General features: G+C 47.1%; 1 protein-coding gene across 1 annotated transcript in view; it reads right to left on the bottom strand.

The window, feature by feature from the left end:
• LOC142282503 (superoxide dismutase [Cu-Zn] B-like) overlaps positions 1-13,575 on the bottom strand; it is a 38,667-nt gene extending 25,092 nt beyond the window's left edge. The window contains exon 1 of the mRNA XM_075332987.1: positions 13,381-13,575. Coding sequence (XP_075189102.1) covers positions 13,381-13,452 — 72 coding nt within the window. The 5' untranslated portion in view covers positions 13,453-13,575. The remainder of the gene's footprint in view (positions 1-13,380) is intronic.
• Positions 13,576-16,703: the final 3,128 nt, after the last annotated feature.

The following is a 16,703-nucleotide window of genomic DNA, read 5'->3' as shown; positions in this document are numbered from 1 at the left end:
CCCCGTTTGTTCTTATTTTATTGAAAGCAATAAAAATGAGTGACTTTACTTGGTGCCCAATATATTCAATCCCTGATAGGTGCAGTTATCACCTGTTCTAATGTCACGACTGATAAATGTACTATTAATGTCACCTTTTCATGACATTATGCACTACACAGATACCCTAAACGCAGATTCACCTATGTGCGCACACTGGAGTTTGTATGACAACAAAACTGCTCAACTGTAAACACTGCGTACAAAAAAAAGCAGTAAAAACGCATGTGTTTTTGTTAATGAATTTTTTTAAAAGGAGAAAAAAAAATATGATCGGATATTTGATAGATAGCTAGAATAGATGGAAAAAAATAGATAAGAACATAGAATAGATAGAGGGATGGCTAGATTGGCCAGCTGTTTGGGTTTTTTTTTTTATTTTGTGGGGGTCGAACACGTGGGGTCCCCCGTTTTCATATCCAGTACAGGAACAACTGCAGGCTGCAACCCTCAGCTATGTGCCGTACCTTGGCTGGTTATGAAAAAGAGGGGATCCTACATTTTTTTTAAATGTTTTTTTTCTTCTTAAAATGACGTGAAATCCCCTTCCATTTTTCTAAAACCAGCCAAGGTACAGCAGACAACTGCGGGCTGATATGAGCGTGTGAATGGCCATCATTATTTGGCGCTTTCAAGCCTAACAATAGAAGCCCGCAGCCGTCCCAGAAGCGGTGCAGGACTCGGCTCTATGGCAGGCATCTATGAGACACACCCATCACTAATCTGGAAGTGAAAGTACACACAAACACCCATAAAATCCTTTTTTTTTTTTTTTTTAAATAAGAAAAAAGCACCCTCTTTCACCACTTTATTAACCCCCCCAAACACCCCTCCAGGTCCGACAACGCCTCCAGCTTCCAGAGAGTGAGCGAATTATATTATATTATATTTGACAAATAAAATGCAGACAAAACACTGCAACGTGCGCATGGAAATTCAGATTTCTTAGACTTTGCTGGGGAAGCAAAAGCATGCAGTTTGTCATTGATACAGTGCAGTTTAAAATACGACAAACGTGAACAAACACGCGACGTGCACATGCAGCCTGGAGAAGATGCTCTTACCCAGTTATAGTAACAGTTTGTAAGGCGGAAGGAAGACCTTATGTCCATCTAGTTCAGCCTATTTTAGTGCCGCTGTTGAACCAGGGGAAGGTAAACCCCCACAGCGTAGGAGCCAATTTTCCTCATTGGGAAAAATATTCTTTCCCGACTCCTAAGCTGGGTCAACTATCTACGTGTAATATGTTATTCATAACCTTCTATGCTGCTGCTTTCAAGAAAAGTATCCATTCCTCTCTTCAGTGAGTTGGCCATCACCACTTCCTCAGGAAGAGAGTTCGAGACCCTCACTGCTCTTACCGTGAAGAACCCTCTTCTATGCTGATGTAGAAATTTCTTTTCCGCCAATCGAAGAGAATGCCCCCTTGTTCTCATCACAGTCCTTGGTACAAACAGATCATGGGAGAGATCTCTGTATTGCCCTCGGATATACTTGTACATATTTATTAGGTCTCCCCTACGTCTTCTCTTTTCTATAGTAAATAGACCTAATTTTGATAACCTTTCTGGGGATTGTAATGCACCCACTCCATTTATTATTTTAGTTGTCCGCCTCTGAACCCAAAATTGCACACAATACTCCAAGTGTGGTCTGACGAGTGATTTGTACAGAGGGAGAATGATGTTTTCATCTCGTGCCCCCAGACCTCTTCTAATGCATCCTATTTGCTTTGGTGGCAGCTGCCTGACACTGGGCACTCCAATTTAGCTTCTTATGGACTAAGATGCCCAAGTCTTTTTCCATGTCTGATTTCCCCAGCAGTTTCCCATTTAGTAAGTAATCGTAGAATCTGTTTCTCCTTCCCATGTGCATAACCTTACACTTATCTGTGTCAAACCTCATTTGCCATTTTTCAGCCGAATTCTCCAATTTACTCAAATCCATCTGTAGTTGCAAACTGTCCTCCTTTGTGTTAACTACCTTACATAGTTATGTATCATCTGCAAATACTGTGCCTATAGAACTTGGAACACCCTCTTCACAGCAACTGAAGTCACTTTCAGCAACCCTTTTAGCCCATTGTGAATGAATGTAAAGTGCAACTTCAGTGCAATGCTGCTTTAAGGCCCTGTGCGCACTTGCCAGTTTTTGCCGCGGATTTCCTGCAGATTTGCTGCATGTTCCGCTGCAGAAAATGTTCATAACATCTCTGCAGTGAATCACCAGCAAAACCTATGGGGGAAAAAAAAAAAATGCTGTGCGCACTGTGCAGAATTTGACAGCTGCATGTTTTGCTGCAGGATTCCTGACAGCACCGGAGATTAGCCCGGGATGTCTGCAGCTGTCATGAACTGAATCGCATGTGCCGGGGAATCAATCACTCGGCGCTCACTGTAAAGTCCAGGCTGCACGCCGGAGCGCAGGTGAGAGCTCCGGAGTGCAGTGCAGGTACCTGAATCCAGGCCTGGCATTACTGGAGATTCCTCTGGTAGCCAGCCCGACGCTGCACAGAAGTGTGTGTGGTTGTTTTGTTGTTTTTTTTTTTGCACTGATGCATCAGCTGATTGTATAAAAGCCGTTGTGTCATGTGATTCACATCCTTGAATCTGACACATCATCTGATCGCTTTGCCTTCTAGCAAATAGAAATAAAAATAAAATTAAAAAAAAAAAGGGCTTCCCTATATTTTTGGCTCCCAGCCGGGTACAAATAGGCAGCTGGGGGTTGGGGGCAGCCCGTACCTGCCTGCTGTACCCGGCTAGCATACAAAAATATGGCAAAGCCCACGTCATTTTTTTTTCTTTGGGGGGGCAAAGAAATCCTGCATACAGTCCTGGAAGGAGGATGCTGAGCCTTGTAGTTCGACAGCTGCTGTCTACTCTCCTGCATACACTATTGGATGGAGTATGCTGAGCCTTGTAGTTCTGCCCCCCCTGACTCTCCCTCCAGCATATAGTCCTGGATGGAGCATGCTGAGCCTTGTAGTTCTGCAGCTGTCTGCTCTCCTGCATACACTAGTGGAGAATGAAGAACATATGGAAGAAGGAAATGACATCAGACCTTTTTTTTTTTTTTTTCAACAATCTTTAATGGCAAGGGCAATGTTGATATAAAAAAAAAACACTGCAGAAAAACGCAGTGAGCAAAAACGCAGCAAAACACAGCCAAAAACGCACCAAAACGCAGTGTGTGCACATAGCCTTATAATCCCCTGCAATGCTTTATCACTACAGTGGATTATATTGCTGCAGCGACACTGCATTTCACACACCATGCATGGTGTGAGGTTCTCCGTAGCTCAGTATCCCTGGGTCATCATGGTAATGACCCAGGGATACTATGGAGACGGAGAGAGAGACACACACACACACACACACACACACAAAAAATGCATGGTTTTTTTCAGCTGCTTTTTCCTGCCAAAACATGCTTTGTGTGCAGAAAAGCACACAAAAAAGCAATGTGTACACACAGACAGTGTGTAAATAGTCTCTCTGTCGATCAGTCTCTCCCTCCTTTATACTCACCGATCACGGGCGCGGCGCTGCACGGCTGTCACACTGCTCTGGCGGCTTCTCTTTTGAAAATGCCGGCCGCTCATTATTCCATCACGTATTCTCTGCTTCCCCCGCCCACCGGCGCCTATGATTGGTTGCAGACAGACACGCCCCCCACGCTGAGTGACAACTGTCTCCCTGCAACCAATCACAGCCACCGGTGGGCAGGTCTATATAGTGCAGTAAAATAAATAATTAAAAAAAACGATGTGCGGTAAACAACACCCCCCCCAACCCCCCCCCCCCCCCCCCAATTTTAGTATAGCCAAGGTAAAGCCACACGGCTGAAGGCTGGTATTCTCAGGATGGGGAGCTCCACGTTATGGGGAGCCCCCCCCACCCTAAGAATATCAGCCAGCAGCCGCCCGGAATTGCTGCATCCATTAAACCATTAAATGCGACAGTTCCGGGACTCTACCCGGCTCATCCCGAATTGCCCTGGTGCGGTGGCAATCGAGGTAATAAGGAGTTAAATGGCATCTTATAGCTGCCACTCAAGTCCTAGGTTAATCATGGCAGGCGTCTTACCAAGATTCACTACAGGTTAATAATGGAAGGTAAGTAAATAAACACACACAACGAAAAATCCTTTATTTGGAAAGAGAAAAAAAAAAACAAAACACACCTTCATTTACAACTTTATTACCCACATTCAATATGCTTTATCCATTCCAAACATTAATCTCAGCTTGCTACCTCCATGTTTATTTACCTTCAGCAAATACAAACCCAAAGGGACAAAGACTGAAATTTGCAAATGGTTTTATGATTTTAGGAGCCTCCAAAATCCTGAGAATAAAAGGGGAACACGACTGATTTTGCACTGTAGCCTCTAGATCAGACCTGGCCAAGGGGCGGCCCGCAGGCCACATCTGGCCCGCCCTTCTTCAGTCGTTGCAGTGGAGCCGGGCTGCTGCGTGCCAGGCAGGGAGCGATCCTGCAGCTCCGCACAGTCAGTGCAGGCAGCGGAACGCAGGAATCTCTCCTCTGTTCCTTGCCGGCACTTTCTCTGTGACACACGCGCGCGCACTCTGATGTTGTCAGTACGGCGCGCGTGTCATTTCAAAAGTTACCGCCGGGCAGGAGAAGAAGCGGCACAGCTGGGGCCTTCCCAGAGATAAGGCAGCGGCGGGGGCCCCTTGCAGAACAGCATCAGCGCAGCCAGGGCCCATACATAAGAAGGAGCAGATCAGCGAGTATCCATACAACAGAAGGAGCAGCTCTGCGGGGGGGGGCCTATATGGAGGTGCCTGAGGACGGGGACAATAAGAAGGGAGAGGTAAGTAGTGACTAATAAGCTGAGAAGGGACAATGGGGGAGGGGGGAGACTGGTGACTAATACTGGGGGTGTAGTGGTGTGGTTTTACAGGTGTATATGGTGGTGTAGTATATAGTGGTGTTGTATATTACAGGTGTATTATATGGGTGTGTAGTGATGTAGTATATTACAGGTGTAGTATATAGGGGTGTAGTGTATTACAGGTGTAGTATATAGGGGTGTAGTATATTACAGGTGTATTTATATGGGTGTGTGGTGATGTAGTTTATTACAGGTGTATATAGGGGTGTAGTGATGTACTATATTACAGGTATATACAGTAGGGGTGTAGTGATGTAGTATATTACAGGTGTAGTATATTACAGGTGTATATAGGTGTGTAGTGATGTAGTATATTACAGGTGTATATAGGGGTGTAGTATATTACAGGTGTATATAGGGGTGTAGTGATGTAGTATATTACAGGTGTATGTAGGGGTGTAGTGATGTAGTATATTACAGGTGTAGTATATGGGGAGTGTAGTATATTACAGGTATAATATAGGGGGGTGTAGTATATTACAGGTGTAGTATAGGGGGGTTTAGTATATTACAGGTGTATTATATGGGTGTGTAGTGATGTAGTATATTACAGGTGTAGTATATGGGGAGTGTAGTATATTACAGGTATAATATAGGGGGGTGTAGTATATTACAGGTGTAGTATAGGGGGGTTTAGTATATTACAGGTGTATTATATGGGTGTGTAGTGATGTAGTATATTACAGGTGTAGTATATGGGGAGTGTAGTATATTACAGGTATAATATAGGGGGGTGTAGTATATTACAGGTGTAGTATAGGGGGGTTTAGTATATTACAGGTGTATTATATGGGTGTGTAGTGATGTAGTATATTACAGGTGTAGTATATGGGGGGGTGTAGTTGTGTAGTTTATTACAGGTGTAGTATATGGGGGTGTAGTGATGTAGTATATTGGGTAGAACTGAGTTAATTATATTAGTCCGACCCTCTAAAACCATCCCAATTTCTCATGAGGCCCCATGGGAAAAATTACTGTATTTTTCGCTTTATAAGACGCACCTGATAAGACGCACCCCCAAATTTGGTGAAGGAATAGAGACTTTTTAATAAATGGGGTCAGTCTTATAAGGCCAGCGTCTGTCTAACAAATCATATAGAGTATATGTCCCCCCATCCTAAAATTAACCCCTTAATCTGGATATGGCCACCTTATATTGAATATAGCCCTCTTGGGCTGGCACACACGGCCCCCAGTGGCTGGCACACATCACCCTGTGTTAGATATCCCCCCCATGCTGCTGCTTTTAGTAAAATAAACGCTTTCCTTACGGTTTCCAGCACTGTGCTCCCTCGTGTCTCCCTCCTTGGGGTTGAGCTCCGGCCTCCATTTCCTGGTTCACATCCTGGTCATGTGATCGGCACAGCAGAGTGACATCTCTGCATGCATGATCACAGCAGCAGGACGGAGACCGGGGAGACACGCAGGAGGAGGTGAGTAAAGCGTTTTTTTAGTTTACTATGGGCAGCAGCATGGGGGCCATATCTAACACAGGGGTGGGCATGTGCCATCAAAGGGAGCGCAGGCAGATATAATATGCGCCGCTCCCCCAGCCCATAGCGGTGCGGTTTCAGCGGCTGTGCATATTATATGAGCAGGAGATCAAAGGTTCCCTCCTGCAGCTTCACCAGCCTCCACCTGGCCCCCCCCCCCGCACCACTCCAGAGTTGCCCCCACCTCCCCTGGACCTTGCAGTATATAATCCGTATATTCGGATTATAGGACGCACCCCCTACTTTCCCCCAAATTTTAGGGGAACAAAAGTGCGTCTTAGAAAGCGAAAAATACAGTAATTGCCCACCCCTGCTCTACATTATGGGGAGGAATTCATCAAGATAGCTAAAAAAATGTTGATATTAAAATAACTGATTACCCACAATGAGGATTAACTTTTTACCACTAAAAAAAAAAAAAAAACAAATTTAAATTTACAAGATATGTTCCCCTTACTGTAGAAATAATTTTTGATTTATTAAACTTTTTTTGAATGGTGGGAGGGCTGAAAACAGTGATTCCAACTGGCATCAGTTTCATCCCCCTCCTGTAAAGAGGGCATGATTTGAGCATTTTTTTTTTCATAAATATTTTTTCTACTTTGTACTATATTGAAAGAATAGGTCACCATGATTTTGTCACCTAATCTGAGAGCAGCATAACATAGTGGCAGAGATCCTGATTCCTGCGATGTGTCACTTACTGGGCTGCTTTGTGTAGTTTTTATTAAAAATTACTTTAACCCCTTCACCCCCGGCCACTAAAACACCCTAATGACCCGGCCATTTTTTGCAATTCTGACCAGTGTCACTTTGACAGGTTATAACTCTGGAAAGCTTCAACGGATCCTGGCGATTCTGAGATTGTTTTTTCGTGACATATTGTACTTCATGTCAGTGGTAAATTTAGGCCGATATTTTTTGCGTTTGTGAAAATTTAGGAAATTTTGGGAAAATTTTGAAAATTTCGCAATTTTCAAACTTTGAAAATTTATGCCCATAAATCTGAGAGATATGTCACACAAAATAGTTACTAAATAACATTTCCCACATGTCTACTTTACATCAGCGCAATTTTCGAAACAAATTTTTTTTTCGTTAGGAAGTTAGAACGGGTCAAAGGTCATCAGCGATTTCTCATTTTTCCAACAAAATTTACAAAAATTTTTTAGGGACCATATCACATTTGAAGTGACTTTGAGAGACCGAGGTGACAGAAAATACCCAACAGTGACCCCATTCTAAAAACTGCACCCCTCACACTGCTCAAAACCACATCCAAGAAGTTTATTAACCCTTTAGGTGCTTCACAGGAACCAAAGCAATGTGGAAGGAAAAAATGAAAATTTTACTTTTTAAACACAAAAATGTTACTTTAGCCATAAAATTTTCATTTTTACAAGGGAGAAAAGAGAAAAAGTGCATAATACAATTTATTGTGCATGTTCTCCTGAGTACGCTGATACCCCATATGTGGTAAAAATCAATTGTTTGGGCGCACGGCAGAGTTCGAAAGGAAAGGAGCGCCATTTGAATTTTTGAACGCAAAATTAGCTGCACTCATTAGCGGACGCCATGTCGGGTTTGAAGACCCCCTGAGGTGCCAAACAATGGAGCTCCCCCACAAGTGACCCCATTTTGGAAACTAGAGCCCTCAAATAATTTTTCTAGATGTTTGGTGAGCACTTTGAACACCTGGGGGCTTCACAGAAGTTTATAACGTTGAGCTGTGAAAAGGAAAAAAAAATTTTTTGCCACAAAACGGTTGCTTCAACTAGGTAGTTTTTTTTTTTCACAAGGCTATCAGTAAAAAAATGCACCAAAAAACGTATTGAGAAATTTTTCCTGAGTACGTAGATACCTCATATGTGGTGGAAAGTAATTGTTTGGGCAAATGGCGGGGCTCAGAAGAGAAGGAGCGCCATTTGACTTTTCAAACGCACAGACGCAGTGCACTGATCGGCCGCTGCAGGACGCACGGTCGGATGCAATACAAAAAGTGTCGGGGATACGTAAAAAAAAAAAAAAGTCACGCCAAAAATGGACCAGGTATGCAGATCAGTTATGTGCATCCCTGATTAGCGCTCGGCAGGACGCACGGACGGATGAGATACAAAAAGCGTCGGGGATACGTAAAAAAAAAAAAAGTCACGCCAAAAATTGACCATGGATGCAGATACGTTATGTGCATCCCTGATTAGCGCTCAGCGGGACGCACGGACGGATGCGATACAAAAAACGGAGATACGGAAAAAAGTCACGCCAAAAATTGAGCAGGGATGCCGATCCGTTATCTGCATCCCTGATCAGCGCTTGGCGGGACGCACGGACGGATGCGATACAAAAAGCGTCTGGGATACGGGAAAAAAAAGTACCGCCAAAAATTGAGCAGGGATGCCGATCCGTTATCTGCATCCCTGATCAGCGCTTGGCGGGACGCACGGACGGATGAGGTGTAAAAATGGACAGGGGATACAGAAAAAAAAAAAAAGTTATACTCACAGTACCCAGAGGATCACTGACCAGAAGTGCTGCAGAGGAACAGCTTTACAGGAGCAGCAGGCAGATCAGCAGAATGCCCAGGAAGGACCCAGCGATGGAGGCAGATGTGATCGGGCCGGTGAAGACAGGTAAGAGGACGTCGGGGAAGAGCAGAGGGGGAGGGGGGGGAGAGCAGAGGGTGAGGGGGGGGGAGAGCAGAGGGGGAGGGGGGGGGGGAGAGCAGAGGGGGAGGGGGGAGAGCAGAGGGGGAGGGGGGAGAGCAGAGGGGGAGACCGGAGAGGGAGCTGCAGAAGCAGAATAGAGATAATGGGGGAGGCAGTCGGATCACGGGGGGAGCAGATCGGGATGTCGGGGGGGGGAAGGGGAGCAGATCGGGATGTCGGGGGGGCAGATCGCAGGGGGGCTCGGGCAGGGGCTAACACGGGAGCGCGCAGGGGCTGCAAGGTGAGCACAGTACTCACGTGCAGAAGGAGCGGTGACCTCAGCTACGGCGGCAGCGGCGGTGGCATGGTACCACAAGTACCAGCCACTGCACGCTGCAGACATGTTGGAGGAGGGCTCACAGGCCAGCACAGGCCTGGGGAGGGCGGCCACCGCTAGATCAGACCGCCCCACTGCACACTGATTGGAGCGATTGCGCGTCATAGCACGATCGCTCCAATCAGTGCTGCAGGGGCTGGGGCGGCATGTTTGAGGTCCACCTATGATCTGCTGCAGCAGCTGCGGCATCTCATAGCTGGATCTCACAGTATCGCACTAATTCGGGCATTATTTTTGCCGAAATTAGTGCGAACGATGTGGTTGGCGGTTCAGATTTGAACAGCCAATCACATCGATCGTCGATAGGGGGTGGCGATGCCGCCCCCCCTGGGGTCAAGCAAAGGTCCCCTGCTGTAAGAAACAGCAGGGGACATCATTTGAAAGCCGTTGCTATGGCCACGGCAATCAAATGAAGTTTAGGCAGTAAAATTACGTCCCTGGTCGTTAAGTCACGTTAAAATAGGACGTAATTTTACTGCCCGCGGTCGTGAAGGGGTTAAATCAGCAGTAGATCATTGGGGTACGGTTCCACTTGCATACGACTCGTGCCAGTCTTGCATTGGTATAACCCGGCACAGCCTGATGCTCTTCGGACACGAGCGTGCAGCTACATGCAAATATATGCAGCTGACCAGCTCCTGTTAGCAAAGTGTGCGGCCGTGCCAGGTGATACTGATGAGAGACTCGCACAAGCCATATGCAAGTGGAACTGTACCCTTCTAGGACTACTTGGGCTGCCAGGTAGTCCAGCATATTCATGAGCTCTGTATAACTGCTAGATCCACAGCAGCAGCAGCGAAAACATTGCTTTTATCAAAATGACAGCAAACAGTTCAGTAAGTGACACACCGCTGGAATCAGGATCTCCGGCTCTACATTATGTGCTCTCAGTTGGGGGGGGGGGGGGAGAGCAAAAACCTAGTGGCAGATTTCCTATAATAGTCCCTTTAGGGGGCTTGTACCTGCAATGGTTGGATCATTTGTTCTATATAGAGCAATGCTGCAGCTTTGATAAGATTATCAAGATGACAGACAGGGTTTATCAAGTGACCCCTGGCAGTCATAACACAGGCATCCCGTGATCATGTCACAGGTGCGCCTATGAGGAGGTCAGAACAGCACACGTTAAATGTTGCTGTCAGGTTGACAGCATGCAGGTTATCTGTAGGGCGGCACGGTGGCTCAGTGGTTAGCACTGCAGTCTTGTGGTGGCTCAGTGGTTAGCACTGCAGTCTTAGGCTATGTGCGCACGTTGCGTAAAAACATGCAGTTACGCTGCGCTTTGTAGCGCAGCGTAACTGCATGCGTCCAGCGTCCCCTGCACAGTCTATGGAGATTGTGCAGGGGCCGTGCGCACGTGGCGTCTAAGAGCGCAGCGCTTCGGCTACTGCCGAAGCGCTGCGCAAAAAGAAGTGACATGTCACTTCTTTCCTGGCTTTGCCGGCAGCTCCTGCTCTGTCTATGGCAGGAGCTGCAGGCAGAGCGCATGGAATCGGCGCTCACTACGGACATTTCTGCAGCGATCTAAAGCGCACATGTGCTCTTCAGATCGCTGCAGAAATATCTGCAGGGCTAGTACGCAACGTGCGCACATAGCCTTACAGCGCTGGGGTCCTGGGCTCAAATCCCACTAAGGACACCATCTGCAGGAGTTTGTATGTTCTCCCCGTGTTTGCGTGGGTTTCCTCCGGGTTTTCCGGTTTCCTCCAACACTCCAAAGACATACAGATAGGGACTCTAGATTGTGAGCCCCAATGGGGACAGTGTTGCCAATGTATGTAAAGCGCTGTGGAATTAATAGCACTATATAAATGAATAAAATTATTAATAATAATATCTGCTGTGAGGAGAGCGCCGCTTCACTCGTGGCTTGTAGAGCAATGTGTCATGTCAGCTGATTACATTAAACTTATACCCAGCAACGCCACCTAGCGCCCAACTCTGCAGGGAGTCTGGCTGTGTCTGACAGCTGCACATTGAGATGTTCTACTATGCAGTGACCTTTAAGGCTATGTGCGCACATTGCCTTTTTGTGACCGCAAACATGCAGCAATTTTGGCCGCTAAAGACGCACCCGTGGCAAAAACGCATCACTAAAGACGCATGCGTTTTTACAGCGTTTTTTCCAATGCATTGCATGGGTGGAAAACGCAGAAAAGAATTGACATGACCATTTTTTTTTCCAGTTCAAAAACGCAGCTAAAACAAAAAAAAACAAAGTTGTGTGCGGACAGCAAAAATGAAAACTCATAGGCTTTGCTTGGAAGCAAAGTCATGCAGTTTTGAGCCAAAAACTCACCCGAAAAAATGCACTGTGCGCACTTAGCCTTAGAACTAGTGTTGAGCGGACCCGAACATGAAAAATCCGGATCCTCGCGGTTTCAGCGGCAGATCCGAGTCCGACCCGGACGCGGGATTCCGGGTGCACGATCCGGATTCGGCAATTTTTTTTTCTCTCTCTCGTCCCGGATTCCGCTCCCCATTGACATATATTGGCTGGATTCCGGATCGGATCTCGGACTTCCATGTCAACCCGACTCTGATCCGCCGGACCCGGATTATTAGCAATCTGCTCAACTACTTAGAACATCACTACAAGGCGAAAGGCATCACATTTAAAAGGTGTTGTCCACTACTAGGACAACCCCTAATGTCACTTGTTACCCCCAGTTAAAATAGAAGACCCTATACTCCCCTCCCATTCTGGCCCCATTCCAGCGCTGTCAGTAACCGCGTTTTTGGGATCACATGGGAGGCCCACATCCAAGGGGTGCTTCACACACAGCGAGATCGCTACCGAAATCGCTGCTACGTCACGGTTTTGGTGACGCAACAGTGACCTCATTAGCGATCTCGCTGTGTGTGACACTGAGCAGCGATCTGGCCCCTGCTGTGAGATCGCTGCTCGTTACACACAGCCCTGGTTCGTTTTTTTTGGTCGTCGCTCTCCCGCTGTGACGCACACATTGCTGTGTGTGACAGCGAGAGAGCGACGAAATGAAGCGAACAGGGAGCAGGAGCTGGCGTCTGGCAGCTGCGGAAAGCTGTAACCAGGGTAAACATTGGGTAACCAAGGGAAGACCTTTCCCTGGTTACCCGATATTTACCTTGGTTACCAGCCTCCGCCGCTCTTGCTGCCAGTGCCGGCTCCTGCTCTGTGCACATGTAGCTGCAGTACACATCGGGTAATTAACCCCATGTGTACTGTAGCTAGGAGAGCAAGGAGCCAGCGCTAAGCAGTGCGCGCGGCTCCCTGCTCTCTGCACATGTAGCGACGTTATGATCGCTGCTGCGTCGCTGTGTTTGACAGCTAAGCAGCGATCATAACAGCGACTTACAAGGTCGCTGCTACGTCACAGAAAATGGTGACGTAACAGCGATGTCGCTGTCGCCATGTGTGAACCCAGCACAATTCCGCCCTTCCCAAATCAAAGCAGTTCATCAACAGGAATGGATGATGAATGATGGGTGTGGTAGTACATACAACCCCCTGGGACTATACTGGCGTGCATTGTGGGGAGGATTTAATAATGCAGTCATTAGCCTGGAGGTTATGCAGCCAGCAGCCATGGAGGGGGTCCTGGTGTAACTTATAATAGAGGCTAGTGACCAGCCCTAGAGAAATATAGTGTGGGCTACATCTCCCACTATGGTGCCACTCTCTGCTGGGAGTTATAGTTTAGCTTCTGCAAAAGCAACAGGACGCAAACTACTGAAGTGCAGCCTGATCACAGCCTGGGACTTGTAGTGGCACAATATTACGCAGACACCCCATACAAGCAGTGTACAGCTGCACACAGCTCAGGAGCGCGCTCAGTACTGGGAATCAGCCACGCCAGAGACCGGCACATACACAGAGACGAGCCGCAAATAAAAAGCTACTTGCCTCCTGCTGCTGGAAGCGCACGACGCCGGCCACGTCCCCGGTGCCTTTCAGGACGCAGGATGCTTTCAGCATGTGTGCAGTCTCCGCGCCCAGCGTCACACTGACCTGTATGCCGGCTAGAGATGTGTCGGTCGCTAACGATCCGACACAAAGATCCGGCTCCTGTCGTTCACCAGTCTGAGCCAATAAAATCTAAAAACGGCTCTTTTCGCAGTCAAAACCCCGCCCACCCGCGGCTAAACTCCGCCTACTCAGCAATCTAATCAGCCGCTTGTAAGTGGGCGGGGTTTAGCCGCGGGTGGGCGGGGCTTTGGTGGCGTTACTATAATCTTAACCCTTTCACGACCGGCCGATTTTTCGCTTTCCGTTTTTTTTTTTCGCCATTCTTTTTCTGAGAGACGTAACTTTTTTATTTTTCAGTCAATATGGTCATGTGAGGGCTCATTTTTTGCGGAACGAGCTGTACTTTTAAATGAAACCATCAGTTTTACCATATTGTGTACTAGAAAATGGCAAAAAAATTCCAAATGCTGAAAAATTGCAAAAAAAGTGCGATAGCACTATGGTTTTTGAGATATTTTATTCACTGTGTTCACTATATGGTAAAACTGATGTGTGGGTGTGATGCCTCAGGTCAGTGCGAGTTCGTAGACACCAAACATGTATAGGTTTACTTTTATATAAGGGGTTAAAAAAAAATCGGAAGTTTGTCCGAAAAAAGTGGCGCACGTTTTACGCCATATTCCGTGACCCGTAGCGTTCTCATTTTTCGGGATCTTAGGCTCAATGACGGCTTATTTTTTGCGTCTCGAGCTGACGTTTTTAACGGTACAATTTTTGCGCAGATGCTACGTTTTGATCGCCTCTTATTGCATTTTGCGCAAAAGTTGTGGCGACAAAAAAAACGTCGTTTTGGCGTTTGGAATTTTTTTGCCGCTACGCCGTTTACTGATCAGATTAATTGATTTTATATTTTGATAGATCGGGCGTTTCTGAACGCGGCGATACCAAATGTGTGTATATTTTTTATTTTTTTAACCCTTTAATTTTCAATGGGGCGAATGGGGGGTGATTTGAACTTTTAGGTTTTTTTGTTTTTTTTTAATTTTTTAAAACTTATTTTTTTACTTTTTTTTTATTTTACTAGTCCCCCTAGGGGGCTATTGCGATCAGCATTCCGATCGCTCTGCAGTATCTGCTGATCACAGCTGGAAGGCTGTAAACAGCAGATACGCTGTCTTTCTCTTTTGCTGTGCCCCGGGCACAGCGAAAGTGAAACCAATTCATGTGTAGTACAGGAGTCATCACATGACCCTGTACTACCATGACAACTATCGGGAGTCACGTGATCGCGTCACGTGACTTCCGGTTTCGGCGGTAAGTAAAACTTTACCGCGATTGCGCTTATAATGGCGCTGTCAGGTATTGACAGCGCCATATAAGGGGTTAATCGGCACGAGCAGATAACGATTCTGCTCGTGCCTAGCAGGCACACATCTCAGCTGTGAAAATCAGCTGAGATGTGTGCCGATCGCGGCATGCTGCCGCCGGAGGACCGCGGGCAGTAAGATTATGTCATTTAGGACGTAATTTTACGGCCCGCGGTCGTTAAGGGGTTAAAGGGAACCTGTCATCAGAAATTTAGCTTGAAACCTAAAAGTTTCCCCCTCTGCAGCTCCTGGGCTGCATTCTAGCAGGTTCCTGTACTTTTTGTGACCCCTTTTAAACCAAATTAAATACTTTATAAACTTGTACCTTTTGCTATGTAAATTTCGTAAATCGTCCATGGGGGCGGGCTCTCTGGTGACCGTTGCTGTTCCTCCAGCAGATTTACACCGCCCCCCAACGCTGAATTTCATATCTCAGGACGCCGCCCCTGGGCGCCCGTGGTCCCGCGCATGCGCTGTGCGACTGTAGCGGGACTGTGCACTGTGTGCACGTGTGACTGCTGGTGACGTTTTGCGCAGGCACGAGGTTATGGGCGGCGCTGTGAGTGTCCTTAGCAAGTGCCGCCCATAACCTCGTGACCGCACTTTCCCCTCGTGACCGCACTGTTCCTCCAGCACATTGACGCCGTCCCCCCACGCTCCATTTCATCCTTCAGGACGCCGCCCACTGCGCCCGAGGTGCCGCCCACGCCAGGATCGCTGGTGACGTGTGTCACAAGCACGAGCTTATGGGTGGCGCTGTGATTGCATCGCAAGTGCCGCTCATAATCTCGTGGACGCGCTTTCCCCCACTGCCTCCAGCGTTCTGCGCAAGCGCTCGCCGGCCAAATGACCAGACGTCACCTCCTTCCCATCTTACCCTGCAGCAGGGCAAGATGGGAAAGAGGTGACGTCGGGTCATCTGGCCAGCAAGCGCTTGCACAGAACGCTGGAGGCAGAGGGGAAAGTGCGGTCACGAGGTTATGGGCGGCACTTGCTAAGGACACTCACAGCGCCGCCCATAACCTCGTGCCTGCGCAAAACGTCACCAGTGGTCACACGTGCACACAGTGCACAGTCCCGCTACAGTCGCACAGCGCATGCGCGGGACCACGGGCGGCGTCCTGAGATATGAAATTCAGCGTTGGGGGACGGCGTAAATCTGCTGGAGGAACAGCAACGGTCAGCAGAGAGCCCGCCCCCATGGATGATTTACAAAATTTACATAGCAAAAGGTACAAGTTTATAAAGTATTTAATTTGGTTTAAAAGGGGCCACAAAAAGTACAGGAACCTGCTAGAATGCAGCCCACGAGCTGCAGAGGGGGAGACTTAGGTTTAAAGCAAAATTTCTCATGACAGGTTCCCTTTAAATATGTGTTCACCTGGGGTGAACACATATTTAACCCCTTCAGCCCCCAGGCACTTTCAGTTTTTGCGTTTTTTGTTCCCTTTCTTCCGAGAGCCGTAACTTTTTTATTTTTCCGTCAATCTTGCCATATGAGGGCTTGTTTTTTGCGGGACGAGTTGTACTTTTAAATGAAACCATAAAAGTTTTACCATATGGTGTACTGGAAAACAGCAAAAAAATTCCAAGTGTGGAAGACTGCAAAAAAAGTGTGATGGCACAATAGTTTTTGGGATGTTTTATTCACGGTGTTCACTATATGGTAAAACTGATGTGTGGGTATGATGCCTGAGGTCGATGCGAGTGTGTAGACACCAAACATGTATAGGTTTACTTGTATCTAAGGGGTTAAAAAAAATTCACAAGCTTGTCCAAAAAAAGTGGCGTACATTTTGCGCCATTTTCCGAAAACCGTAGAGTTCTCGTTTTTTGTTATCTATGGCTCAGTGACTGCTTATTTTTTGCGTCGCGAGCTGACGTTTCTAATGG

Source organism: Anomaloglossus baeobatrachus, chromosome 2 (genome assembly GCF_048569485.1).
Source record: "Anomaloglossus baeobatrachus isolate aAnoBae1 chromosome 2, aAnoBae1.hap1, whole genome shotgun sequence".
NCBI lineage: Eukaryota > Metazoa > Chordata > Amphibia > Anura > Aromobatidae > Anomaloglossus > Anomaloglossus baeobatrachus.
The sequence above is the reverse complement of the archived record's forward strand: the minus strand, read 5'-3'. Positions and strand labels throughout refer to the sequence as shown.